This window comes from Trichosurus vulpecula, chromosome 8 (assembly GCF_011100635.1).
Source record: "Trichosurus vulpecula isolate mTriVul1 chromosome 8, mTriVul1.pri, whole genome shotgun sequence".
Taxonomy (NCBI): Eukaryota; Metazoa; Chordata; class Mammalia; order Diprotodontia; family Phalangeridae; genus Trichosurus; species Trichosurus vulpecula.
Window position 1 is genome coordinate 55,626,434 of NC_050580.1, and position 27,952 is coordinate 55,654,385.

Genomic DNA, 27,952 nt, shown 5'->3' on the forward strand with positions numbered 1-27,952 from the left:
AGTGAGAGCTGGGCAGAGTTACTCTGATTAACCTGAACACAGTGTTTTTGTTGTTCCTACAAAGAGAAGGAATAAATGTGTCTCCTCATACAGGAAAGCTATGAAGGGACTCATGTTACATATTAACCGGTTCTTATGTCAGTGTTGTCTCAAGGATACTTGGAATTATATCTACTCATGCTTGTTTTACAATCCTTTACTCCTATCCTACTTTTTCTGGCAGACTGGTAGTGCTCAGGAAATGAAACAATGGAAAAGGAAATGACTCTACCAGCTTGTGTTAACAAAGACTTAAGGGGCTTATATGTAGAATTAGCTTATAAAACCCTCACCCCCAACAAGACAAATAGAAAAACTATCCTTCTGCTTTCACATACAATCTTTAGCTACTCTTTCATGATTTTTCCACTTAAATATTGATATTCATTTTTACCAAAGCAAAAATGTTGGAGTGGGGACTGTACAAGGTAATCTAGCCTGCACCTGGTGATCTTATTTTTCCTTTATAAAACCTAAGTATTATCTTTGAATCTCTTTATTACATCACTTCTCATTTCAAATCAATTAGTAGTTCCTGTTAAATGCATCTCTGTACTATCTCTCTGATCTGTCCTTTCCTCTCTACTCTCTTTGCCACCAACTCTAGTACAAGCTGTCATTACCTGGACTATGGTAATAAACTCCTAACAGGTCCTCCCACCTCTATTCTCTTCCCTCCTCCAAATCATTCTTTGTATCTCTGCCTGCCTCATCTTCCTTATGCATAGATTTGGTCAAACTACTTCTTTGTTAAAAAATCTTCAGTGGCCATTGCTTACCAAGTAAAATTCAAGTTCCTTTGCCTGGCATTCAAGACTTTTCACAGTTTGACACTATCTGACCTATCCAGCCTTATCTCATACTACTCCTTCCAAAGCTCCAGCCAAACAGAGCTACTCTGTGCTCTGTGGCCCTGCTCATATCATTCCCTATGCCTAGAATGTCATCCCTCCTCTTTTAACTGCTGCATTCCCACTCGTTTTTAAAGCTTAAATCAAATGCCACTTATTCCCGACAGCCTTTCCCAATCGCCTTCTACTTTGGACCTCAAATAGTACTTTCTTCTGTAGTTCTTGAATGCATTTATGATGTAATACTGTGTTTTGGAGTTACAAGTGCTCGAATCTTATCCCCTGACTGGACCTAGTACACTGGCTCTGCACAAAGCATGTGCTTAATAAATGTTTGGTGAATGAAAGAACGAATGCCAACTTGGGCAGAATCACACAGAACTGGTTGATCTGCTTCTGTTCATGGTATCTGCTGCTTTTATCCGGGCTCAAGATCTCAATCACTGTCAACTCCTTTTCTTTTGCCTTCCACAGGCAACTACTTTAGTTTGGAACCTGGTGGCCTCTCCACTAGATCCTTGCAAGTGGTCGACCTGACTTTCCCTATTCACCCTGTCCTGTTCACCAATGCCAAAATAAAAGCACAACTCTGTTTGTTCTTCATTGCCTGCTAAATCCAAATTCCTCAATGTGTCAGTCACATTCAGCCACAACGCACTTTCTAGCATTTCCTCCCACGATTTCTTTCCACGTACCCCTATACTCCAAAGTGGCCTACTCGCTGTTCCCTATTACAGAACCTATGCTTCTCTGTCCCCTCGGCTTCTCAGAATTTGAATCGAGCCTTCACTCCACCACCTCGTATTGATAATGATGATGACGATGATGGCTAACTTACTAGGGGCCAGACGCTGTACTAAGCGCTTTACAATTACTATCTCATTTGACCCCCACAGTTCTGGGAGGAGGGGCTATTACTCCCATTTTACAGGCGAAGAAGCGGAGGCACAGAGGGGTTCAGTGACTCGCCCAGGGTTCCCTGAAGCCGAGTCTGAACTCGGGCCTGTGTGACCCCAGGCCCAGAGCCCTGCCCCGCGGGCTCTCCCTCGTTCACCTCTGAACACTGGGCGGAGGAAGGGGGCGGTGGAAGGCCCCGGCACCCCTGGCCATCCCACGGCTCAGCGCCCCGGACCGGCAGCCTGGCTCGGGAGCCGCGCGGGGAAGGGGCGGGTCTGGAGGGGAAGAAGGGGAAGCGATGGCGACGAGGTGACTCTCGTGACATCACGCGGGCATTCTGCGTGTCAGGAATAGTGGGTGGAAGGCCAACAGAGGGGGAACGTGAACAAAAGGTAGAAAAGGAACCGCTCTTACCTGGAGTAACTAAAACCTTAGCGTTCTTTGCTGTCATAGCAACCAGCGGCAGCTCTCGCGAGACTTCGCTGTTCTCGCGAAGCTAGACGGGGTCCCAAGTGGGCGGTAATTCTTTCCGCGCATGCGTGTATGTGAACTAGCGCGGCCCTGCGGAGGATTCTGGCTACTGACTGAACTGCCCGGGCGGGCGAGGCACAACCTCGAGCCCCACTGACCCCCTCAGACGGACTCCTGGGGCGATGCTGAACCATTTAAATTATCCCCTTTCGCGTGGCCCCCAAAGTGCTGGAGGTGGAAACCCTAGATTTAGGCCATCGACTCCAGCCTCATTTTACAGATGAGAAAACTGAGTCCCACAGAAGTTAAGGAATGTGACAAGGTCACCTAGTAAGGTGACGTCAGTAGGGTTTGAAGCCAGGTCTCCCAGACTCCAGGCCCGCGGGCGCCGCCTAGCGGCCGCCTCCACACAAACCCCTTTCTGAACTCTGACACTTCAGACTTACCCGATGCCCTTGCTACAGCGCACACAGCTGCCTGCTCCTGCCTCGATGGCCCAGCCTGCACAAGTGCACCGTCCTCCGCCTGCAACACCCCGTCTCGCTCCTCCTGCATCCCCATCCCCTTCAGGTCCCCAAAACCCGGGTCAAAAGCTGCTTTCTACAGCATGCATTTCCGTTCCCTATTGGCACCCCACTCATTTTTTCCGGGGGTGGAGGGGCCTCCTCTCTGCCTAGCCATTGCTTTATTTTTGCATTGCCCACTGAAACACTGGAACCGTGTTCTTCATTTACATCATTTACGTCCTCCCTCAAGCTCCTGGACTGGCCACCCACAGAAGATGGGCACTCAGTCAACTCCAAAGATACAAAGGCAGCAGCTCTGCTCTGAACGGATCCTGCTGCTTCCCAGGGAACATGCCTCCTCAACAGGCTGCATTCTGCCTCATTTCACACTTCTTCGCTTTCCCAGGTTATGATTAAACTGTGAGGGATTTTAAGGTTTGCCATATAATTAATTGTGCGCTAGAATTTTGGTTCTGAAAAGAATTAGTAGGTGACATTTATTCTGTAGGTGGAAAGTGAGCTCCTTGTAAACAAACTGCCATTTTACACAAAGTAAGATGCAAATTACTATTCTGATGTTTAAAAATATTTGCATTTTTTAAAAAGCAGTTATAAAGTTGTCCCAACTTTAACCTTTTAACTGATGGCAGCAGTCCAAAGGGGCTTTAAAGACTACATTAACTTTCAGCGATGCTTTTATAGTTAGGTATGATTATGCAGGGCTAGACTGTAATAATCTTTATTTGTTCCATAATCTTCATTTGAATAAGACAGCAATGGTGAAAGTTAGGTTTCCCCCATACAATACATTAGTATTACATCATTGTCACATCATGGCTTGACACTGATTTTGTAAAGAATACAAATAACATTAGAATTAAGGCAAGAATAGCATGTGCAAACTAAGCACATTAACCCTGACAGTGTCCTTAATAAAAAGCACATTTGGTTAGGCTACAGTTGATTTTGCTGCATGCAGGATAGTTGTCTTCAAGAGAATGAGACTGGAATAGTTCAGTTTCTTAAAAAAAAAAAAAAAACCTCCTACTGACCCACGATGGCCAGGAGCAGACGGCGATAGTCTCCACTGGTGTCACTGGAGATCATGGTCCCCAGTGCCTTCTGATACATCTGTGCAAACACCTGTTTCACTTGCACAAGATCAATCTGCACAAAAGATTGAAAGATCTGATGTGAGGACAAAACTGTTATAAATAAAAGTTGTTCATCCTCTTGACCAAGGAAAGGGCTCTAATTTCAGCTGAAGCGGATTTAAAAAAAAAGCTCAGACATTTTTACACTTGTTCTCTTTCTCGGGCTAGTACTAAACAATGAAGGTGTGACTTAGAAGAACACTGATTACAGGTATTGTGAAGAGCACCTCAAAAAAAGTTATTCCATTTTTCCTTTAAAAGCCCTTGGATTTAGAAAGGCTTGGCTGAAGCAGACCTTTTGCACAAGTCTTTACATTAGCAAAATAACAGGTGGTGCACCAGTATCTCCCACCTCTCCTTGTTGTTGTTGTTTGTCCTTGATTCTCAAAGAGGACCAAGACATCAGGAAGGTGATGCCATGACACTAAAGTGAATTGGATTTAAGTAAGGGAGGGCTTATGCAAAGTCACCAGCCACACTTTCTCCTCCAGAGCCATCTGGGTCCAGTGGTGAGATATATAGATCAGGACAACTGGAGATGGCCCTGCTCCACTTTCCCACAAATCAATGCACACCCCTACTCCCATAGCCTCTCAAAAGTATGACTATCCCTAAGTATTTTTCCCACAGTGGTATCCTCTATGTATGAATCACAGTGCTCCGTCTCCCTGCATAACAGATTAAAACTCTCTCAGGACAGGGAAGGTGAACTGACATCCTTGACCAGTGACCAGCTAACAGTCACAGAGATTTTCCCAATGTTTTATTTGGTAACTCTCCGTGACCTGGCTCTGTAAGAATCTCAACTGGCAACTTTCAACTGAAGAGCACCAAATGAGGAATCCAACAAACTCGGGTATGACATAACTAAGTCTAGGTGGAAAGGGAAAGGCTTACTTCACTTCGGGTGACGATGATCCTCACGAGGGTGGAGTCATCTGTGCCAGCCCCTTTCATGGAGTAGTAGAGCCTCTCAGCAAAAAAGGCAGGACGGTTCAAGGCACACTGCACTGTCAGGCAACAACAATACAAAGAGTTAGAGAGATCTCCCATGGCTATGCACACGAGTCTAACCTGGAGGGCTGACCTGAAATCTTCGGTCCTTCTCCCCTACTCCTACCCCAGCTACTTCCTCTATCATAACATGGGATCTGAAGGCCTGTGGAAATGTCCTCTCTTCTTTTACTCAATATTCACCACCCCATTCTGCATATATTTCACAGTTCTCCTCCTTCCATGAAAGTTCCCTTTGGCAAATATATCCCAGTTCCTCACTGTTCTGGAAGGAAACTCCAATTCTATATCTCAATCAAAGCAGGAAATCTGTAGCCACTGCAAGTTAACACCTTACTCAAAAGCAACAGAAACACTGGTTCTAAAAGCTACTGAGATATTAAAAAAACACTGCCTTCTATGACTGAGAGTTAGAGGTATAAGGTACACCCTGGGGTCTAAAAGGGAGAATAGTAAACTGAACATTAAGAAATCTGGATTGGTCTCCCAGCTTTTTAAAAAATTGGTTTTCCAACATGTTCAAGTGAGAGAGAAAGGGCTATCAACTCTTGGAATAAACCTTCCAGACACATAATCTCCTGTGTTTGTGGTCACTCCTCAGAACTCAGGGAGCCACATCTTACACTCCCACCTGAGGCTTTCTCCTCAGCAATTTCAGAGAGCCAAGCCCTGGGCTCAGAATCAGGACGGACTCTGAGCTCTCTCCTTGCCAGGAAAGTGTCTGTGTGTGGTCTTGCAGACTGGCAAACCACGGACCTAACTGTGAATCCAGTAAAGCCTTCTTTGGATTAGATAGGGACAAGACCAATTTTCTTTCCTAAACAGGTGTCTGCAGTGTTACCAGATGAGGCAATGGTAATTCTAGAAACTGAAATTGGAATACACTAGGAAGAGAAGGGAATGAAGGCAATGTACCCCACAGTTTTATAAAGCAAAACAGACAAGTCAACATAGCCTGAATATTAGAGCTCTTCCTAGAAAAGAATACTTGTCAGCAGCAGCAACTATTGTAGAAGGACCACCTTGAGGCTAACAGAGAGAGTATTTCCAAAAAGGGAGGATGTTGCTCAGAAGACAGGACAACTTACCTCCTATTTCCATTCTGGCGGAAGGAATACGTCACCTGTGCAGAGCATTAGCTATGGCCACGTAGAGATATTTATAAAGCTATCTCTTTTCCAAGTACTGAGGCTATATTTAGTAATATTACCTCCCTCAATTCCGTTCTATTGAGCAGAAAAATTCTATTCCTGTCTTGCAGAGAGGCCCTGAACATCAGAAACTGTTTTCTGACTAAAGCTATTTTTCAAAGCAAAAAGGCCCCCCAAAAAGCCTGTGGATTTAGTAAGTGGCCTTGGCTTAATGAAGGTTTCTATGTTAGGAACTTGTAGTCCCCCCCCAGGAGCAAGAACTTCTTTTACACTAAAAATTGCAGCCCTCAGAAACTACCTCTATGAGTCAGAGTGAAAGTCCACCATCAAGGCCAAATACAGCCAGTGACTTCGAGATCAAGTGTCAACAACAATTCACCAGGAGCTGTATACAAAACACAAGGCTGGCCATGACCTCTGCCCAGGGACTTTCCAAAAAAGCTCTCCTGATAAATTCCCATCTACTGATGAGAACAACAAAGAGGTATAAGCCTGATTCTCAAAGAAACAAAAACCAAAAAGCAAAAACACAAATTCTTACAGATTGTCTTCAAACCATTTTCTACATTTCCAGAAAACTCTCGGCCAATGCTGCTTAACAAATCTCGATTAGCAATCTGCAAATAAGAGTTAGAGTGATTAAAATATTTTCACATTTCGAACATAACCCAAGTCTTAAAAGAAAAAAAAGACTCATACTCTGGAGTAGGCCTCCATGGTAGCTCTTAGCTGAGGGAAGCTTCTTGTGGCAAGAATCATGTTAAAGGAGGACTCATCTGTCCCCAGTTTCCCTTCACCGGCTTGATAAAGACGCTGAGCATCTTCCTGAGCCATTTGATGATTCACATTCTGATTTTCATCGCGATTACCCTGGCAAGGAAAAAGAAAGACAAGAGACACAAAGATTGTATTTTTAAAGAGGACAATCCATCAATATTTATTAAGCTGCTACTATGTGACAGGTTGTAAGAAAGGTGGATTTTAGTGTGTGTAAAGTGGATTTTTGTTATTATTTCTTAGAGTTCAGTTTCCCAGGATCCATGGCCATAACTATAATCTCTGTTTCCCAGGTATTAGATATGAGTTCCCAAGTTCACGGTTCAAAACATCTCCACCACACTTGTGCAGCATTGTATGAGGATAAATAATATAAACATGTGTGCTGAAACTGTAGGGACAAAGTGATGTAAACTTGTGAGGCTAGTTCTGGCAGTATGTCTTCTTTGATGCCCTATAAAACAGGTGGTCAGTGGTCAGTGAGTTGGGGAACCTTGGTGGTTGAATGCACAAGCTGGGATGCTGTGCGCCTTGATCAGCCCCCATCAAGGCTTGGGAGGGAGGAATCTGAGTTTGCCTGAACCGGCCCCCATTGAGGCTTGAGGGGATTTATGGGATGCACAAGTTATGCCCATCTCGACAGTGATGCCTTTCACAAAAATAGGAAAATTTGGGGGAGGAAAGATTGAGTTTTGCTTTGGACAGTATTGAGCTCGAGATGCCTACGAGACATCTAGCTTGAAATGTCCAAAAGGCAACTGGTGATATGGGATTAAACCCTGGGGATAGTTTAGGACCAGGTGTGTAGATCTGAGAGTCAGCCACACAGAGATGACAACTAAATCCATGGGATTTGATGAGGTCAACAAGGGTGTAGAGAGAAAAGACCAGGGAGCCTAGAAGAGAGCTTTGGGGAAAAGCCAGTTAGACAACGTGAGGTGGATCATGAACAAGGAGAAAAGACTGAAAAGGAGCAGTCAGACACGTAGGGGGTAAACCAGGTAAGAACAGTGTCAAAAAAACCCAGAGAGGCAAGAGTTATCCAGGAGCAAAAGTGGCTAATAGTATCAGATGAAGCAGATTAGTAAAGAAGGATAAGGTTGGAGAAAAGACCATCAGATTTGGCAAACTAAGAAATGATTAATCATACTGAAGAGTTTCCAATGAGTGATAAGGATGGAAGACAAAATGCAAAGGGTAGAGGGTGAGCAGAAGGGAAGCAAGGAGTTTGGGTGAGAAAAAGAGGCAAGGTAAAGGGTGATGCTTGAGGGGATGGCAGGGTCTAGTAAGGTTTTTTTCAGGACAGAGGAATCATAAGAATGCTTAAAGGCTGCAGAGAAGGAACCAAAAAGAGACAGAGAGAGAGGTCTATCAAAGACTAGAAGGATGGGATAATTGAGGTTGCAATCTTCTCGAGAAGATGGGGAAGAAGACAGAATCAAGGGCACATGTGAAATAGTTAGCCTTGGTAAGGAGAAAAGCCACCTCTGTGTCAGAGACTGGAGGAAAGAAAGAAAGAATAGTGGATGTTGTCAAGGGGAGACGAGCAGGGGAGAAGGTGGGTTTATGTCAAGTGGCTTCAATTTTCTCAGTATAGTAAGAGGCAAGGTCTTCAGCAGAGAGGGAGAAGGGAGGGCAGATGTAGGAAGCTTGAGGGAAAAGAAGGTTTGGATAAACTTTTGAGGGGAAATGAAATAATGAATCAATTAGGGAGGAATAAAAGGATTGCCTTGCTGCAATGGGGGCCCAGTTGAAGTTGGCTAACATGAATGTATCTAGTCAGCACAGGGTACTAAAATACAGTAAATTCTGGATTTAAGAAAAAAATATTAAAAGCTAATTCATTGAGTTCTCCAACATAACTTTCATTTCTAAAGAAATTGTATTAGAGGTATAATTCTTGGGTTGTAGTTCTTGTATAACTCCATGACACCATAAGGGCATTAGAACAAAATGGTAACTGAATCAAATTTGACACTCCAATAGATGTTATCTCATTTATATAATGCCTTCCAACAGACATGATTACAACCCACCTATGCCTGTCCATCTTGTGTGATTGTTAGTCATATCCTCCCGTTAATTTCTCACTTGAGGTCTATCCAATGTGCTGGAAGCCTTACATGAGTTTTCTTGAGAACAAGAAAATGCTGGTGGATGGGTATGAATTCAACCTCTAACTGTTACTAGCTATGCGACCCTCAAAAAAGTCAGTTAACCTCTCTGAACCTCAGCTTCTTCATTTATAAAATAAGATAATACCTGTAATACCCGCCTCTTGCAGTTTCTGAAGTCTCAAATGAAATGTTTATAAAATGCACTCCCCACCCCCCGCCAAAAAAAAGAAAGGAAAAAGAAAAGACAGAAAATACTAGTGGAGCACATGGACTGTATCCATCAGCCTTATTTTCTCCACATAACCAGCCCCTGTCTTTTTCCCTTTTCCATAATTCCTTATTTGCACTGTTTTGCATTTTGCTCATGCCCACCATGCATCTTTCCCCTGCCCTCTGAATGGTTCTCAATTTCAGTTCTTTGAAGACTCCAATAACTCACAGCCATAAACTCATCCCTGGAAGAATACTGGCATTAAAGAGTTGGGTCTTTGAGGAAGAAATGAGGTTACTGAAATCCAGCCAGGCCTTCTTGTGCTGTTCAATCAACCCTGAGTGATGGTCAGTCAGCACCACAAAAATTAAGTTATAGCCTCAAGTATCTGGCCAACACATCCCTGGAATCGGGACAAGAAAATGAATGAAGGGCTGGATTAAAAGACCACAAAGGTCTCTGCTAGCTCTGAGGTTTTGTATTTTGCTATTAGATTGGTGAATCCCCTACTTCCCTAACTCTTTAGCTTCATCCACCTAATCCTTGTCTCTTAATGCAATATTATATTATTTGAGTTTGCATTAGGCTGACATTTGCACTGAGGTCTAAGTCCCAATTCCATTACATGGCTTCAAAAAATACATTCTCATTCTATCCTAAACAATTTTCATTTGGGCAGTGCTTCACAATTTAAGATGGGCTAATCATTTCTGACTTCCAGGTGCAGCCATATCTGAATAAACATAGTTAGCTGGTGGCTATGCCTGAATGAAAAAGGTAAATGCTAGGGTCTCACTGTTAAGGGCACTGAACTGCTAAGGAAGATCTACTCCCCGGGTACTGAAAAGAATGAAGGACACCGGTCAGCCAAGGGTGCTTAAAGAGTCAGAGACTGTCTGAAACAAAGGCCTTCTCCCACAGACACCCACCAATGTATCTTTGAAGTCTTCTACTCACCTGACACATGGATACGAGCAATCGTTCAAAGTGTCCTGAGGTATCTGATCGAATGTCTTTTTCAATATCTCGTCCAAATTCTGATCGGTAACAATTGACAATATCTCGAATTTCCTGATTTGTTCTCGTGCACAGAATCTCAATCAATACTCTTTCTTGAGTTCCTGCTCCCTTTACAAAAATGAGAAAGGGAAACTATTGGTGGTGGGGGACCCAAAATACCAAAAAAAAAATTATATCTCATTGTTCAATCCAAAAAGTTCTCTAAAGGTAAGAAAGTGTTGACTAACACTTGTTTCTAAATTTACAAAGATAGAGTCAAGTTTGATACCTGAATTAAAATGAAATTTTCAGGATGTTACACAGTACCTTCATTGCATTCCGTAAACTCCAAGCATCATAATATGTAGGTGGCATGAACAAGGCGAGGATCAGTTCTTCCATATTTCCAGATAGCTCGGACTTGAGATCTTTGATTAAATCCTATTTAATTACAAATCCAAGGTTTAAAAAATGTAATCAGTTTTTATGGGAATTATTTAATAATGGAATGTATGAAAACCTGAATTTAAGACCCAATTATGTATAAACACAAATGTAATTCATTTCACAGATAAATATTTCATTCAGTCGATCAATAAGTATTTATTAAGTAGCTGATCCAACAAGATGGAAGATTATTAAAAAATACACCTACTTTCTAAAATAGAACATGCAGCGATAAGACACATACAGGCATAAGAGACTGATACACACAACAACTGGAGAACAATTCAGTCAAAAAACAAATATATGAGCACCTGCCATGTGGAAGACACTACTCACTTCTGTGGATACAACTAAGCTTAAGACATGACTCTTGACATCAAGACACTTAAAATCTAGGTTGGGTGGGGGAACATGAAAATATTAAAAGATAGATAATACGAGGAAGTGCAAGGTCTCCAAAGAGTCATCCAGTAAATAAAATATTACCAAAGACCAGTGAGGATTAGTCAAAACAGCCTTTATGGAGTGAGACTCAAGGTGGGCACTGAAAGGTGAACAGGAATTCATCAGTCAAGAAGAAAGCAGAAAGCATTCCAAAAGGGGGAAACACCATGAGTAAAAAGTGGGTTGTGCTGAGGAAGAATGACCAGGCCAGTGTTACTAGAAGAGATTTAGAGAAGTAAAGCGAAGCCCAGTTACAAAGGGAGAGACACAGATTGTGAGGAAGGTCCCCAGTAATAGTCTATGGAAACCACTGAAGGTTTTAGGAAAAAGTTGAATGCAGGGTTAGGGGGACTGGTGGGGATAGGAGGGCTGGGGGAGAGTGGGAAGAGATGGGAGGTCAGGAGACCAGTTATAGCAACCATTGTGATGCTTTAGGCGTGAGGGAATACTATGATTGCAGTGGGGATGGAAAAGAAGAGACAGATGTAAGAGTTATTATGAGGAAAGAAAACCATAGACTCAGTGACCCAGGAAAAGTCCGTGATGAGTACGATTTCAAGCCTGCATGGCTGGGAGATGATATAGTACTGACAAATAAAGCTAGTCACTAAATGTCTGTTTTCTCATCAGTAAAATGGGGATGGTAATACCTGCACTGCCTATATTGTATGGTTGCTGTGAGGAAAACGTTTTTAAAAACCTAAAATGCTACATGAATGTTCTTATTAAGTCAGGAAGTCAGTTGGTTTCAGGGTAAGAACACTGACTTGCATCTGCACTCTAAGACTATTTGAGATACCATGGTACAGGCTACATACAGGCGCTGTGGAAGTTCCCAGGAAGAGAAATGGGGTTGGGTTTTGGGAGGACTGACAGAAAAATCAGGTCTCAGCTCTCAGCCTTAGAACAAAAGAGGTTACATGATGTAAAGTAAGACAATCCAACTTGATCAGTGTGTCTATGCTTAGGGGGAAATAGCCAACCTGAATTCAGACCCTGAATTCCCAACTGACAAATCGAGATTCGATAGGATAGGCAGGCAATAGGAAATCAGGGGTTTTCAGAGGCATGGATTATCCCTTATTCTCCCTTTCAGATCCAGGAAATAGCAGATAGAAACCTTTCCGTAGGACAAAGAGGAAAACAGCTCCCCGATAATAAGAAACCAGTGGTATCTGCTGACCAGGAAACCTTACTAGGTTGTTTTCAAGTGGGTAGGGAGATGAGTTAGGAGGCTGTGGTAATACTTTGTTATAACAACAACCGGGGCCAAAAATATGATAATAGTTTTCGCATCTCTTAAAAGGCCTAGAGAAAAGAGCATATTCAAGGTCTACAAGAACTTTATAAGAAATGAAGACTGAATCGTGGCTAGGAAGACAAGAAAAGACAAAGACAAGAAAAGAATACAGAGTGAGACTGAGAGGTACAGTGTCCTATGACTAGAGAGCTGGTCTCAGAGCCAGCAGGTCTTGGGTTCATTGCCTGTTCTGCCACGTACTGGCTACATAACTCTAGACAAGGCACTTTAACTCTCCGTGCCCTGGCACACTTTCACGGACTCTAAGTTGCAGAAATCATGCCCCTCTGCATTGGTAGAGTAGATTTCCTCATCCAAGAAATCCTCAGATCAATAAAAATCAGAGGTCTAGTCCTTCTCCCTGTCCCTAAATGTGAGATGAGTAAAACCAGAGCAGCACAGACATTGACTAGAAATATATTCTTTAAAACTTTAAAAGACAAACGGTGACAGGACTTCAGTTTGACTTGGAAGGGAAGCCGACACAAACACTTTCCATTTGTTGGTTGGCTGTTTGCTTGGTTTTCCTTTGTTAAATGCTAAGGAGATTTATGTCAGATTTGATTCTTTACTTTATGTTTGCTTCGACTTTCTTTTCTGTTGATAGATATTAAGAGTTTTTAAAATCATGGACCACACTATCTCAAGAGAATAAAAATTACAAGTGACCCAGGGAATGATGGAAAGTGTATGGTGGGTTTTTGTAGCACAGTGCATGGCACATAGTAAGCACATGATAAATACTTGTTGACCTGACTTGAGGAAGGCTGCAGCAGATTACCAATGATGACGTGCATGCAACAGGTCATATATGGCACCATCAAGTAGATGTTTGACCAGAAAAGGGGATGGGCCCGTCATGTATGAAGGGAAGAGTCAGGTGGTCTGAGCACTGCACTAGTATCTGCAAAATATTAAGAGAATTAGGAGAAGGTCTCCAGTATATTTGATGGATCCTCAATAGAGGATTTATGGTCAAACGTGAATTATATTGAAGATGTGGATGGATTGCAATATGCATCCATTTCAAGGCCACAGATCCCAAGAAAAATAAATATATTCCCTTTAAAATCTCAGATCACCATAGCACTGTTTTCTGCAGACTAATAAAACATTTTTCCTCACATGCCTGTTGGGATACTGTGTCTATTTCCTCATTGAATTTAAAAAATAAACACATCGGACCCGAGTTCAAATGCGGCCTCAGACACTTGACACATGTACTAGCTGTGTGACCTTGGGCAAGTCACTTAACCCCAATTGCCCTGCCAAAAAGCAAAAAAAAAAAAAAAAAAGGAGAAAAAATAAACACATACCTTTCCATACATGGTCTTAAAAGCAGCCTTAATTTTTTGTCTTTGATCATTGGAGCGATTGGCAACAACATCCACAATTGCTTGCTCATCAGTCCCTGGAAGAATGGCACACAAAGATGTCAAGGAGGAGTCTCTCCTGCATACTTCTCAGCACTCGTTCATATCGTAGTGTGCTTGCAAAGTGCCCACGAGTCAGACCGAACTAAGGCCTACGCACCAACAATGGGCTTCTGAAAGCTATTCTTATCCTACCTTAAATAGCTTTAGGTCAATTTGGGGCAGCTAGATGGCACAGTGGATAAAGCACCAGGCCTGGAGTTAGGAAGACCTGAGTTCAAATCTGACCTCCGACACTATACTAGCTGTGTGACACTAAGCAAATCATTTCATTTCTGTCTGCCTCAGTTTCTTCATCTGTAAACCTCCCAGGATATTTGTGCAAATCAAATGACATAATAATTACTAATGGCTTAGCACGGTGCCTGGCACGTAGTAAGCATCATGTAAATGTTAACTATTATTATTATTGCTTTAATTTATTGAAGACAAAAAAAAATCCCATTTGTTCTTTACCAAACCCTTTCATGGCCTTTCGGAGAACTTCCGCATCCTTTACAGCATCGAAGTTAGCAGCAGGTCGGATTGTCCCCTGAGTACCTTGAATCATGGCTGCTGGCTGAGAAGGAGAAGTACAAATATCAAATTGGGCAAGGAAGCTCAATCACTTTACCAGGTTACTCAGGAGTCTATACTGTCAGACTTCCCTATCACCACTAACAGGTAAGGAGGTGGGAGGAAGGGTAAAGAACGATTCAACTTTAACAGTAGTTATGATTTAGGATTCAGGGTCAGGGGATTAGCTCTGGAGTTCTGGGTCCATTATTTTTAGTGATTCTAGATGCTGGCATTAGAAACATTCAGGAAACAAAATTCGCCTCTTCCTAGTGGGTTCTACTCTTCCATAGAGATGCCCTGCAGATTCTGGGTATGGGGTGATGAGGTTTTGATCGTAGCTAGGTAAACCATTTAACTTTTTAATTATTTTGTATTCTGAACTTGAAGAACACCAAATAAAACAAGCATTTCTATATGCAGAGTAGAACAGAAGAAAAAGATGGCAAATGAAACTGAATCTCTATTATGCAGGGCTTGCTTTTCTGTTCAAGGTTGTCCCACTTGCCTGTATAAATTATTTGGTCTCCCTGTGCCTTGGATTCCATGTTGGTAGAAACGGCAGGGGCAGAAAAGAGGGATTTCTTGCTACTGGCTAGGGCAAAACGAGACACTTCCAGGACACAGTTTAAAAAATAGATTTCAGTGCAGTAGAGCATAAATCTCTCAACATAAAAAAAAGAATAATAAAATAAAAATCTCCTAACCTGTTAAGGAAAGGGCAAGAGGAAACACAACGTAACAAGCGTATGTCAGCCTTCAGATGAGAAACGTTATAACTTTGTTAATGTAATGTTCAGTTCTTTGTATGGGACTCTGACTACTGAACCCAATATTTCAATTATGAGAAAAGCTCAAAATAAGAATAACAATGCAAGGAAGAAGCTGAACAGGCAGTCTTTGAAAAATTATGAATTAATTCAAGACTTGAATGGTTTTATAGATTTGAAGTTTAAAAGTGTGATGTGGGTATGCCTTTAATACATGTTCCCTCTTCTCATCAATCTATTCCACAGGGTCCTTCTGATACCCTGGGGCACCTCTCTCTAGGTCTTGGCATAGCATAGAAAACATCCAGCCCCAGAGGCCGTGCCCTGCTTACTCCTCACCCCTCCTCATCATTGGCCCACTTCCCTTTCCGGTCATGCCTCTCTCTGATTACATCCTCTACATCACTTTTGTGAAATTTCTCATCAGCAATATGTTGCAGGCTATTCACCCCCACTGCATGCCTCTGGGTTGTTCTTTGTGTACCCCATTAGATTAATTTCTCACCAACTGTGAAAGATTCACAGCCATTCACCATCATCAGAATAATATTGACATTAAAAAGATGAACCTTTGTTTTAGGGAGAAGCACGGGGGCATTAAAATCACCATGCAGTTACTAAAGGCAAATTCAACTCTCTTCCTTTCATTCAACTTTGGACCCAGTTTGTTGTCCTCTCTTACAGCAGGAATAAAACCTCTCTGAGTCAGTAATACCAGTAAATCTCCAAATTTAATATACCCACATATCAGCTCTATGGGCTATCAATTGTATGTCAGTCAGGACAAAAGGCTTTTTCTGGTGTAGATGCTTTTGTGTGATTACAGATCTCACTTGGGAGGTTTGGAAATGTGTTGGAGCTTGGGGCAACAGTCATAATAACAGCTGTAGACAGGAACATCTGAAGCACCTCACCTTCTATAAGGAGGCCCTCTCTCACATTTGGACCCTACACTGGAAATCTCTTCCAGCATGGACCTTTTCTGTGGATGTTTGTTCTAATCTAGCTTCTCTTCCCAAGTCTGTCTGGTGCTCCTCTTAAGATATCAAAGTCACTGTTTCACGGGGGTAAGGATGTAAGGACAGCATAGGGGGCAGCAAGGTGGCACAGTGAATACAGCACCAGCCCTGGAGTCAGGAGGACCTGAGTTCCAGTCCGGCCTCAGACACTTGACACCCTTACTAGCTGTGTGACCTTGGGCAAGTCACTTAACTGCAACTGCCCTGCCTTCCTCCCTCAAAAAAAAAAGATAGCATAGGATTATTTACATTTTTAGGGCCTAAAAATATCAACAGGATTATAAAGAAGCACTTATGTCACCACCAAGAGGGGTGGAGATTAATGAGGACAAGTAGAAGGGAGGCCAAATTTGGGAAATTATTAAAGAAAAAATAACTATTGTCCAAAATTCCTGACACTCTTCTTATAGGAACTTCTAATAGCCTTCTCGTCCATTATTACCAAACCAGGAAAGGAAGCAGAGTATGAAACACCATTGAAAGTAGAATGGTTAAAAGACTGAACAGAAACCATTCCAGATCAAGCACTGATGTACAAAATCAGCCTCCTAACACTTTGCTCTTATAGTACCAATGGATAATAGTACCAACAGCTAGCACTTCAGAATTGGAAAACATCCTTTACATGTTATCATATTTGATTCAACCCTGTGAATAAAGCAGGAAAGACCCTTCTGAAGAAGTAATTATCGGCAAATAGAGATGTGTCATAGGTAAGCTTGATATCCTAGAATTAATCCGGGATACTTACCTGTAAATTGATACTGTAATGGTAAGCAATAGAATATATGAGAGGCAGCTGGGAGTGGTGCACATATTGGGGGCCTCAGTTGGAAGAGCTGAATTCAAGTCCTAACTCTAACACTTATTGGTTGTGTGATCTTGGGGCAAGTTACAGCTTTTCAGCATAACCAGGCAGCTCTCTAAGACCATATGCTGATCTGCACATCTCCCCTCACCAGGAACTCTTCACACTCATTAAATTACAGGCTCAGATGAAAATAACAACATACTACTAAAGTCCTCACCATGACATGGTTGAACTCTGGGTTCTGCACCAGGCCCAGAGAGAGTAAGCTCTGACAGCTCACACTCTTCACTAAGGTGGAAAGGCCTAGGGTACAAGCTCATTGAAGACTGTCCCAGGGCCAGCCTCATCAAGTGCCAAGTGCAGGGAGGCAATGTAATGGATTTTTTTTTGGCCACAGTAAATCTGGACTTGCGAGGTCTATCAGTAGAGGGCCTATACAAACTGACAAAATCACAGACGTCAGAAGTGTTGAAGGAAGGACTGTTATCCTCCCATCCCCAGAGGGCTGGCCACCAGATTGAAAGCATAAAGAGTTTGCTCATCTAAAACATAATTTATTAAGAGCCTACTATGTGCCAGGTTCTGGAGATACAAAGTGAAAAGTCAAACAGTCCTCTTATATCTCTTGAGGGAGACATAGACATATTTAAATACATACAAAACAGACACAAAGTAATTTGGAGTGAGGAAGCACTCATAACTGGAACAGGGAAGAGAGGATCAGCAAAGCCTCCATGGAGAAAGTGGCACTTGAAAAAAGTCTGGAAGGAAACAAGGGATTCTAGTTAAGTGGAGGTTAGAAGGGAGAACATTCTAGGCATGGAAGAAAACCAGTGTAAAGGAGTGGAGGTGGGAGATGGAGCACTGCATGTAAGAAACAGCCAGAAGATCAGTTTGGCTGCATTGTATAGAGTATAGGAAGGGGAGCGGTGTATATAATAAGGCTGGAATGGTCATCTGGGCCCAGATCATGCAGGGCTTTAAAAGCCAAATAAAGGAGTTTTCACTTGACCCTAGAGCAGGAGTTCTTAACCTAGGATTCATGAACTTATTTTTTAAAATGTTTTGATAACTGCATCCATATATACACACACACTCAAACACATATACGCACAGACATGTGTGTTTCCTTGGTAATTCTATGTATTTTATCTTAGTGCATTTAAAAACATTATTCTGAGAAGTGCTTTACCACACTTGGCCTCACGGGTCCCCAAAACAAAGTAGGTTAAAAAAGTCATTGTCCTAGAGGCAATTAGGAGTCACTGAAGGTTCCTGAGCAGGGGAGTGACTCGGTCAGATTATATGATGCAGAACAAGGGAGAGGACTGCTATGTGTACAGCAAGCTTTACCTTCCTCTCAAATATCCACAGATTCTCTCGTGATACTGCAAGAGAAACTATCATTCTCACCTCTCTTCCTTCGCTCAGATTATTCTATGCTTTTTGTCATTGTTGTGTAGTTTCAGTCACGTCCAACTCTTCGTAATCCATTTTGGGGATTTGGTGAAGATACTGGAGTGGTTTGCTCTTTCCTTCACCAGCCCATTTTACAGATAAGGAAATGGAGGCAAAGTTAAATGATTCGCCCAGGGTCATACACCTATTAAGTGTCAGAGGCCAGATTTGCACTCAGGAAGACGAGTCTTCCTGACTCTGGGCCTGGCACTCTATTTACTTTATCACCTAGATGTCTGCAGCAATATGCTATGCTATACCTTTACTATTAGAAGCCCCATGCTCTGTCTACACTGGAGTGATATATAAAATAGACTCTCAGAATGCTGGAGATGGAAAGAGGCTGAGACATCATCTAATCCAACCCTCCATTCGAATGATAGTCACAACCAAGCTCTAGGTCTCAAAATTTTCAGTAATGGGATGCTCATTACTTCACAAGGCAGCCCACAGTAGAAAAAGCCACGAATCTGGAGCCATAAGATCTGGATTCAAATTCCAGCTTTGGAATTTAACACTTGATGGATCCTGAGCAAGTTACTATTTCACCTCTTGGAGTCTCAGTATCCTCAGCTAAAAAATTATGTGACCTTCAGGAACCTTCCAGTTTCAAATCTTGTGAGCCTATAATCATCAGGAAGCTCTTTACATTGCACCAAAATCTGGGTCCCTACAATTTCTACCAACTGGACACAGTGATCTCCCCAAAACACAGATCTATGTCACTGTCACTCCCCCTACTATTCGACAAACTCCAGTGACTCCTCACCTCCAGATCAAGTAGAAAACACCCAGTTTGGTATTCAAAGCCCTTCATTAACTTCATCTACACCCCTACCTTTTCAGCCACACACACTCTCCTTTCACATGTTTTGTAATCCAGTGACACCGGCCTCCTTGCTGTTCCTCAAACTAAATCCTCCACTTCCTGAATCTGGACATTTTCACTGGCTGTCCCAAATGTCTGGAATGCTCTCATTCTTCATCTTTCCCTGGATTCTTTCAAGTTCCAGTTAAAATCCCACCTTCTGCAGAAACCCCTTCCTGAGCCTGGTGCTTTCCCTCCATTGATTATTTCCAATTTACCCCGTATAGAGCTTGCTTTGTATCATGTCATCTCCCTCATTAGGCTGTGACTTCCTTGAGACCAAGGACTGACTTTGTCTTGGGTCTTTCCTTGTATCCTCAGTTCTTAGCACATGGCCTGGCATGTAGCAGGTACTTAATAAATGTTTATTAAATGACTGATTTCCCTGCCTTAAGTCTCTCCCTACTTCAGTCCATCCTCTACTCAGCTATTCCTTAAGCACAGTTCTGATCATGTCACCCCATCTTATTCAGTAAATTTCAGCAGCTCCCAGGATCGAATACAAAATCCTCTGTTTGCCTCTTAAAGACCTTCATAACCTGGCCTCTTCCTTACTTTTCAGTCTTCTGATAACCTTATATTGCCCCCTACAAACACACACTCTTACTCTGCAACACAGCGACACTGGTGTCCTTGCTTTTCCTAACACAGGACACTACATCTCTCAACTCCAAGCATTTTCACAGGTTGTTCCCAATGTCTACAATGTTCTCCTTTCTCATTTCTGCCTCCTGACTTCCTTCAAGTACCAGCTAAAGTCCTACCTTCTGCAAGAAGCCTTTCCTAGTCTTCCTCAATGCTGGTGGCTTCCCTCTGAGAATACTTCCAATTTATCCTCTATGTATCTCATTTGCATATAGTTGTTTACACACACACACACACACACACACACACACACACACACACACACGTGCGCGCACGCGAGCACTCGTACCTATGTATAAGCTCCTTTAGGGGTTGTTTAGATTTTGTATCTGCCTGTGTCTACCAAGCAGAAAAGACTTCCAACATGAATCTGATCTAGTGTAGCCATGTTTGGAAAGGCTCCTCCATGAGAGGGCAGGTCAATTTGGGGCCAACCGCAACTCATGAAACTCATCTATTCAGATGGGGAAAGGCTGCCAGTGGGGTTGGTAGAGAGTACCTGTTCTGATAAAATTACAGCTCTTTTGAAGTAATGAGATTTGCTTCAGGTTGTTCCTTTGGTTTGGTTTTGGTTGCCATGACACACAACTCAATTGAGTTTATCATTTAATAAAACCCCAGTGTCTCTCCCACAGACTGATCTGTTGTCTAGCCACGTCTCCCCTGTCCTACACATTCTAAAGCCAAGGGTAGGACTATACACTTGCCTCTATTGAATTAGATTTGGCCTGCTGTTTCAGGCTGTAGAGGTCTCTGTCGATTCAAATTCTGTCATCCAATTCATCAGTTTTTGTATTAGCAACTCTTCTCCATTTACCACCATCAACTTATTGACAATATGCCATCGATAAGCTAAGTGTAGTCAAAAGATATACTAATTTTATTTTGCATCTATTAAATCATTGATATAGTCATGCAAATTACCTTTTGAAATGAAAGAGAAACCAATGATCTTTTGCAGAGATAGAAAGGAAAGCATAAAGGTACGTAGGAAAGAAGAATAATGCTGGAGTATAACACTTCAAGAAGCCTTTAGTGCATAGAAAAAGCCTTACTCACTTCACTGCTACAATCCAAAGAAATAGGAGAGAAAACAGGACAGGAAGGAAAGAACTCGGTATTGATCTGAAAAAACAGATGAAGTTTATAAGGCAGAATGGAAGCACACAATTATCCTTCCGGGAATAGTCCCAGAAGACTCTAAATTTCCACAAACAGCCCAGCTGTCCAAATTTCAAGGTTCTATTATTAATGAGTAAACATTTAAATTCTGTAGCACTTTAAGATTGGCAAGTACCTGGCTCACAACTCCTGTGAGGTAGGTACAGGGCACAACTACCACAGGGGGACCAGAGCTGTGCCCCATACGCTGACATCCTGCAGGGTACAGTTCCCACCCTCCACCCCCTGCTAGGTCTAGCAGGCTGATAAGCTGGCTATCTCATCCAGCCTGGGGGCTGCCATATCACCCCTGCACTCCAGGTTCTGTGGCCATTACAACCCTCTCCCAATGGAGAACACCCTCCCAATGGAGCAGATGGCAGACTGTACTCATCCCCTCCCCAGTTCTGCCTCAGATGAGTCAACAGGCCCTGGAAGCCACTGAATGATTAGCTAGGGAGTGGGGCAGAGTGCCTCCCCCTTCCCCCAGTAAACTCCATGCTGATTCTCCCCAAAGTGGCTCTCCTCTTCCTGTATTCACTGGTGTTCTGAGGGCCTTCTTAGAGGACTTCCCTGAATGTGGGGTCAGAGAATCTGTATCTGCAACTTGGCCATTACTGACTGTCTGTGTTACACTGGGAAAGTCTTTTCATCTCTCTGAGTCTGTTTTCTGATTTGTAAAATGAGAACTGGCTTGGACTAAACAATGCACAGACAATCCCTCCCAGCTCTGAGTCTGGGATCCTCAGATCGGTTCAAAATTTCTTCCTTCCCAGTTCCTTTTGTCTTCTGATGCTCACTGAAGCCTCACTTTCTCCTTCAGATACTAGAGAGGTTGCTGTGAGGCTTGGCCTGGAGTCAGGAAGACCCAAGCTCCAATCCAGCCTTGACCACTTAGTTGCTGCATGACTCTGGGCATGTCACTTAACCTCTGTTTGCTTCCATTTCCTCAACCATAAAGTGGACAATAGCAGCACCTATCTCTCAGGGTTGTTTTGGGCTCAAATGAGATGCTATTTGTAAAGCGCTTGGCACAGTGTCTGGCACACAGGAGGCTGTCGATAAATGCTTCTTCCCTCCCCTTCTACCTTCTTTGTGACTGGCTGCTTCTTCTCTCACATGCTCTGGCCTGTGGGACAGGAGGAGTGACCCTTTCTCCCCACTGGCACAATCTACCTCTGTCACCATCACTCAGGAACTTACGTCCCACCCTTTCACAATCACTTCCTGACCAGATTCTTGTTGCTGTCCTCTACATACCTCCAACAACCCTTCTCCCTGCCCGATATGTTCAGGACCTGGCTCACAGTTTGTTTTTTTCCCCATCTGGCCTCCCAGTTCCTCAAATGCCTCAACTCCCATGACTTCTGCCTCCAACCTGTCTTAATCATACAAAAGCGTGGTCACACCTTAGATATTTCTCTGCCCTCCCCCTCCAAGAGAAACTGTCCTAGTTATAGCTCTGGGTGGATAGTGAATTACTACCCCCAAATGACAGATGAAGAGATTGAGGCCCCAAGAGGTTAAATATCATGCCCATGGTCACACAGTGAATATGTGGTGGGATTGGAATTCAAAGCCAAGCCCAGTGCTCTTTCTATTATGCCATGCTGTCTCACCTAAGAGCATTAAGTCTCAAACAGAATCTTTCAGTAGAGATCTATCCTATTTTTGGGAATTATTAGCCATGACAGAGAATGGCACTGAGCCTATGATTTCACTGCTATAGAGAATTCCCAAATAAGGAATCTCCCTCTCCCAATACAAGTTTGTGCCTTCTTGCCAACTTACAGAGAGGTGTCTAAGGCTCAGAGACGTTAAGGAATCTGACTAAGGTCACACAGCCAGTATACATCAAAGGTAGGACTTGAACCCAGTTCTTCCTGGCTCTAAGGCTGGCTCTCTATCCACTACACAATGCTTGCTCTCTTCATTACCTGACATGAGGTATAATAATAAATGTATCCTGTCCTCTCAACGTTGTTTGCCTTATCTAGTTGGTCTAGGCAAGGTGTGATCTGGCCTGCATGAATATGTTCACAATCAAGGATATACAGACACCTCATTTCTTCCATATCGTAAAACTGCCAATGGCAGCAGAACAATATCATTTTCCTTTGGTATTACCCAGATACCCTTTTGCTGAAAAAGGCGGGTCCCAAAATACCTGATTAGGGTAAGGAGCAGGAGCTTGGCCACTAGGATACTGGGAAGGAATCTGTCCTCCAGGGAACCCACCTACAAATTTAAAAAAAAAAAAAACATGTAACAGCTCTTTAAAAATGGGTCACTCTTTGATCTGTTTTTACATGTAATTGGAAAAAAAATGGAATACTGAATTAAAAAAAAGAACCCCTGGATTAGATAATCTTGAAAAAAAAAGTACACTGGTCATTACGTATATTGTATATTGGTAAAGATTAGCATTACAATTACACATCAGAGTAAGGTTGGCTTTTGTTCATTTGTTTGTTTTAGAATATGCCAATTGAAACCCTTTTCCCATGTGTCACTGAACCATGTGCATTTGTTTCTCAATGCTCCATTTCATAGCTATGTCCTCAAGAGTTAATACTTTTCTCCAAACTCCTGAGGAAATTCTGATTTTATCTGAGGAACGCTCTAGGTTACAATTTTCTTTTGGCCAAAGGATGGAGGGGAATGGGTATAGAAGGAAAAGGCAATTGGGCAGTTTGTATTAAAGTTGAGAGACTTTCTGTTTCCAAATTTGGAAATGTTTTGCTTGTTTTTTAATAGAAAATGGATTTGCCTCTCATTTGTTAAAAATCCAAAATTTAAATTTTAGGATCGTTTATCTTCCTACATACTATGCTAAAACAAAGTTTCAAAGGGCCATTTGTTTTACTGAAGATATTCTAAACCTGACATTTTTCTTTTTTCAAGTTAAAAACACTTATTTAGGCTACAATTCAAAATAATATGGTATAGCTTTTTGTTTGGTTACAGTAGATACCCACCTGGGATCTGGATCTGGCCTGGACCACCACCATAGGCCTGGGTTGGTGGTTGTGGGTAGCCAGAAAAACCAGCTCCACCTGGTGGCATTCCAAATCCTTGGCCTGGAGAAGCTGCAGAGAGATGAGTTTCATAATTATTACAATAAATGTCATAATTTCAGAGGAAACTGAAAAATAAATGACCATAGTGCATTCTAAGCAAGGACTATACATAATCAAGATTCACTCTATCAGTCAAATGTGCTTAAACATGCTAATTCATCAATTTAATTACCACAGTCAAGCTTCATGTTTAAATCCAGTACCATATACAGAGACACATGCATATATATGTGTATATCTATATTTACATGTTTGTTTTAAACACTTTCCTTGCTAATTGACTCTAAACCTTCAAAACAGGGATTCTTAACTTTCTCCCCCATTAGACTATGAGCTCCTTAAAGGCAGGGTCTGTTTTTGGTTTTCTTGGTATCTCCAATGCTTAGTACAGTGCCTGGCACATAACAGGTACTTAATAAATGCTTTGTTGATTAACTGAGTTCTGGGGATTAAAATTTTTTTTGATATTATATTTCAATATAATTGGTTTTCTTTGTAATCCTCTGTCCTTTATTTTATGCATTTAAGAATATGATTCTGAGGAGGGGTCCATAGGGCTCAGAGACTACCAAAGGGAGTATATATGACACTCAAATAGGATTTAGGAACCCCTGCTTTAGACAAAAGTGTCCTGAAGCTTCTACCTATGGATTTTATTCTAAAGATCAGGTCTGTTTTACTAGAAATTGAAGTTTTTTAAGACCCATTAAAATTATGAGGAAAGAAAGAAAAGAAATCTTTTCTACCATGAAAATTAAGACAATTTTGTTCACGAAAATGCTTAATCAGCTCCCAATTCTGACTGCAGAAATACCTATCCCACCTGGAGCACATATTTACTCTCCCCAGGGTCCTGCTCAGGTGCTAACTGTCCATGGAGCCTTTCTTGATCCCTTGAGCTAAAACATAAGCTCTCCTTCTGGTTTTTTTTTTAGAGCACGTTGGCTCTCTCTTCTGCCCCTATTGCATTTTACCTCATGAACTAATAATTCACCAAATGCCATTATTTTCTCATCAGGCTGTAGTAAACTGGAAGGAAGGGACTGTGTTGTTTTTCTACTTTATATCCTCAGTGACTGAACTAAAGTGATCACGTGACCACAAACAAGAAAAAAGGGAGTAGGGAAAGTTAGGAATCTAGTATTCTCAACACAAATCACCACTGCCAAGAATTATAACTTACCTCCAGGATAGGATGGGGCCCCTCCTGGTGGTGGGGCACCAGGATACCCTCCTGGGGCAGGGTAGCCTCCAGGGGGTGGGTAGCCTCCAGTGCCTGGGAAACCACCAGTTGGTGCTGGAGGATATGCTCCTCCTCCCATTGGTGGAAAGCCAGTAGGATAAGGATACTGACCGGCAGGAGGCGGAAAGGATGACTCCTGACCTGCAGGCTGAGAATCAGAAAATCACCAAGTGAATCTGTGCTTAAATAAAGCCAGTATCTTTTAAGAGTAAGAGAAATATTGTAAAAATCTGCAACTTAATGAACGACAGAAACCTCCTAGAGCCATGCTCCTTGGATTCTGATCCATCAAGACTAATTCAAACACAATCAGCTTGGGACCAGCAAGGAATTCATTTCACCTGGGCCTCAGTTTTTCCATCAGAGGTACAAGAGTCAGGGTTCTCTGCTAGGGTTTAGGGCATTCTTTTCCCAGCATTGTGTCTGACTTTCTGGATTTCAATATCATATTCCCTCTACTGATGGCTCATCCTAGAATTTCTCTCCGTGACTCCTCAAGGTCCTCCTCACTCTGGAACAGCCTATCACCTCTGTACCCTGGAATGTCCCGCCCCTCTTCTTCCACTGCTGAGTTCCTCCTAGAACAGGGGTGAGGAACCTGCGGCCTCGAGGCCACATGTGGCCCTCTAGGTCCTCAAGTGCAGCCCTTTGACTGAATCCAAACTTCACAGAACCCCCTGAATAAAAGAATTTGTTCTGTAAAACTTGGCCGCAGTCAAAAGGCTGCACAGGGACCTAGAAGGCCATATGTGGCCTCAAGGCCACAGGTTCCCACCCCTGTCCTAGAACCTCCATTTTGTGGAAGGGCCCATGCCAGCCTTTCTTCATCTTCTTCCTAGCTCTGTTCCTGATTTTCTGAACTTCCACACCATGCCCTCTTACCAGGTACCTTCCCCTGCTCCCCCCTTCCTCCTCCTCTCCTTCTCTCTCTATCCTATTTTTCAGCTTCCTTTTGCGTGTTTTCTTCCTCCATTAGAATGTAAGTTTCTTGAGGGCAAGGGGCCATCTTTCTTTTTTGCTTGTATTTGTATCCCCAGTGCTTAGCATGGAGATTTGCACATAATAAACATTTAATAAATGCTTGTTTCTTTCTTTCCTTCGAGTACAGTCCTGGAAAAAAAAATAGTTTTCCTGCCCCCAAAATTTGAGGATACAATATTAGGATTCCCTCTACCATGTAATAAAGAAAGAATTCTAGGACTTTCTTGACTAGGCACTGAGGAAGGAGCCTCCTTCTGTCCTTCCCTTCCTTCCTTCTTTCCTATTTTGTGGATAAGGGGAGTGTGAAGGAGAAAACTGTACTAGTTTTTAAAATTAAATAATAAATTTTTTTTAAAAAAAGAAAGGAAAGAACACTGCAGTAGAAGTCAAGAGGCCTGAGGTTCTACTTCTCGCTCTGGGACCTTAGATAAATCATTACACTTTCCTAAGCTGTGCAAACTGAGGAAGGTGAACTAGTCAATTTCTAAGGTCCCTTTCAGCTCTAAGATTCTACGATTTGGCGAGAATAGTTGCCACAGCGTTGTCAACCATGGACACAATTGTGATTGTCATCTCTACTCTGATACATTCAGGGTTACAAATATGTTTTCCAACAGGTTGCTGAATCATAACTCGATTGTGGCTTCTCTTCTTCCTCCTGGTGGTTGGCAAGTCTACCACTGGTATGAAGTTAAAATGCACAAGACTAGAAGACCAATCCTATCCATCCCCTCAGGAATACAAGCACAGCTCTTAACAACATCCCACAAAGTGGGAACCAACAAGCATGTTTCTAAAAGGGATCACAAACCCTCAACTAGGATGGAACCACCAGGGAGGGACCCCTTTGATTCCCCATGACATGAAGGGATTTGTGGTCAAGTTCCTCTCATGTTCATTAATGAAAAAGAAATTAAGTGGAAGAAATGATGTGGCAGGGTTTACACAAAAGGTTTCTAAAATTTCATCTATTTGCCCCTCTTCCCCATCACTCCCTCCCCACGCTCTGGTAGTGATACTTACAGGATATCCAGGGAATGCTGGGTAGCCTGTCGGGGGGTATCCTGGGTAAGACATTCTGTAGAAGAAGAACTTTTCTCAGTGGTTTCTCATGAAAGGTAAGGTCTCTAGAAACACATATGGCTTAGGCTGGGCTGGGGGTGGGAAGGTGAGGGGGTGGGGGGGGGGGTTGTTTGCTTTTTAAGTAACACATTTTTCTTTCAAAACTCTAGGCATTCAAGTTAAGCTGCGTAACTTTGGGGGAACATCTGAACCTCAGTTTCCAACATGAAAATTAGGCATGCAGATAACTTATTCTATAGCCCCATTCTCCATTGTTTATATTAATGGAGGGGTATGAGAGCAGAAATCCAAAACAACAAAATAAATTTTTTTTTTTTGTCTAGACCTGTGATCTCACAAGTGGGAAATGGGAGTTCCTCTGTGGGGAGGAAATTCCCTCTGCCAATGCAGATCAGCAACTACTTTGCAGAGGTTATTCTTGTTGTCTGTCCTTCATTCTCAAAGAGGACAGTGATGTCAGATGATGC

General features: G+C 42.5%; 1 protein-coding gene across 2 annotated transcripts in view; it reads right to left on the reverse strand.

Annotated features, from left to right (window-relative positions):
- Positions 1-3,487: 3,487 nt before the first annotated feature.
- ANXA7 (annexin A7) overlaps positions 3,488-27,952 on the reverse strand; it is a 29,112-nt gene continuing 4,647 nt past the window's right edge. Inside the window, exons 2-14 of one of the 2 annotated variants that reach the window (XM_036735175.1) lie at positions 27,426-27,480; positions 25,362-25,569; positions 24,077-24,187; positions 23,266-23,336; positions 20,997-21,062; positions 14,268-14,370; positions 13,695-13,789; positions 10,515-10,628; positions 10,146-10,316; positions 6,783-6,953; positions 6,625-6,700; positions 4,816-4,928; positions 3,488-3,931 (exon numbers count right to left, since the gene is read on the reverse strand). In XM_036735175.1, the coding sequence (XP_036591070.1) occupies positions 3,809-3,931; positions 4,816-4,928; positions 6,625-6,700; positions 6,783-6,953; positions 10,146-10,316; positions 10,515-10,628; positions 13,695-13,789; positions 14,268-14,370; positions 20,997-21,062; positions 23,266-23,336; positions 24,077-24,187; positions 25,362-25,569; positions 27,426-27,479 (1,476 nt within the window). In that variant the 5' untranslated portion in view covers position 27,480 and the 3' untranslated portion in view covers positions 3,488-3,808. The remainder of the gene's footprint in view (positions 3,932-4,815; positions 4,929-6,624; positions 6,701-6,782; positions 6,954-10,145; positions 10,317-10,514; positions 10,629-13,694; positions 13,790-14,267; positions 14,371-20,996; positions 21,063-23,265; positions 23,337-24,076; positions 24,188-25,361; positions 25,570-27,425; positions 27,481-27,952) is intronic. The other variant, XM_036735176.1, reaches the window with a different exon arrangement.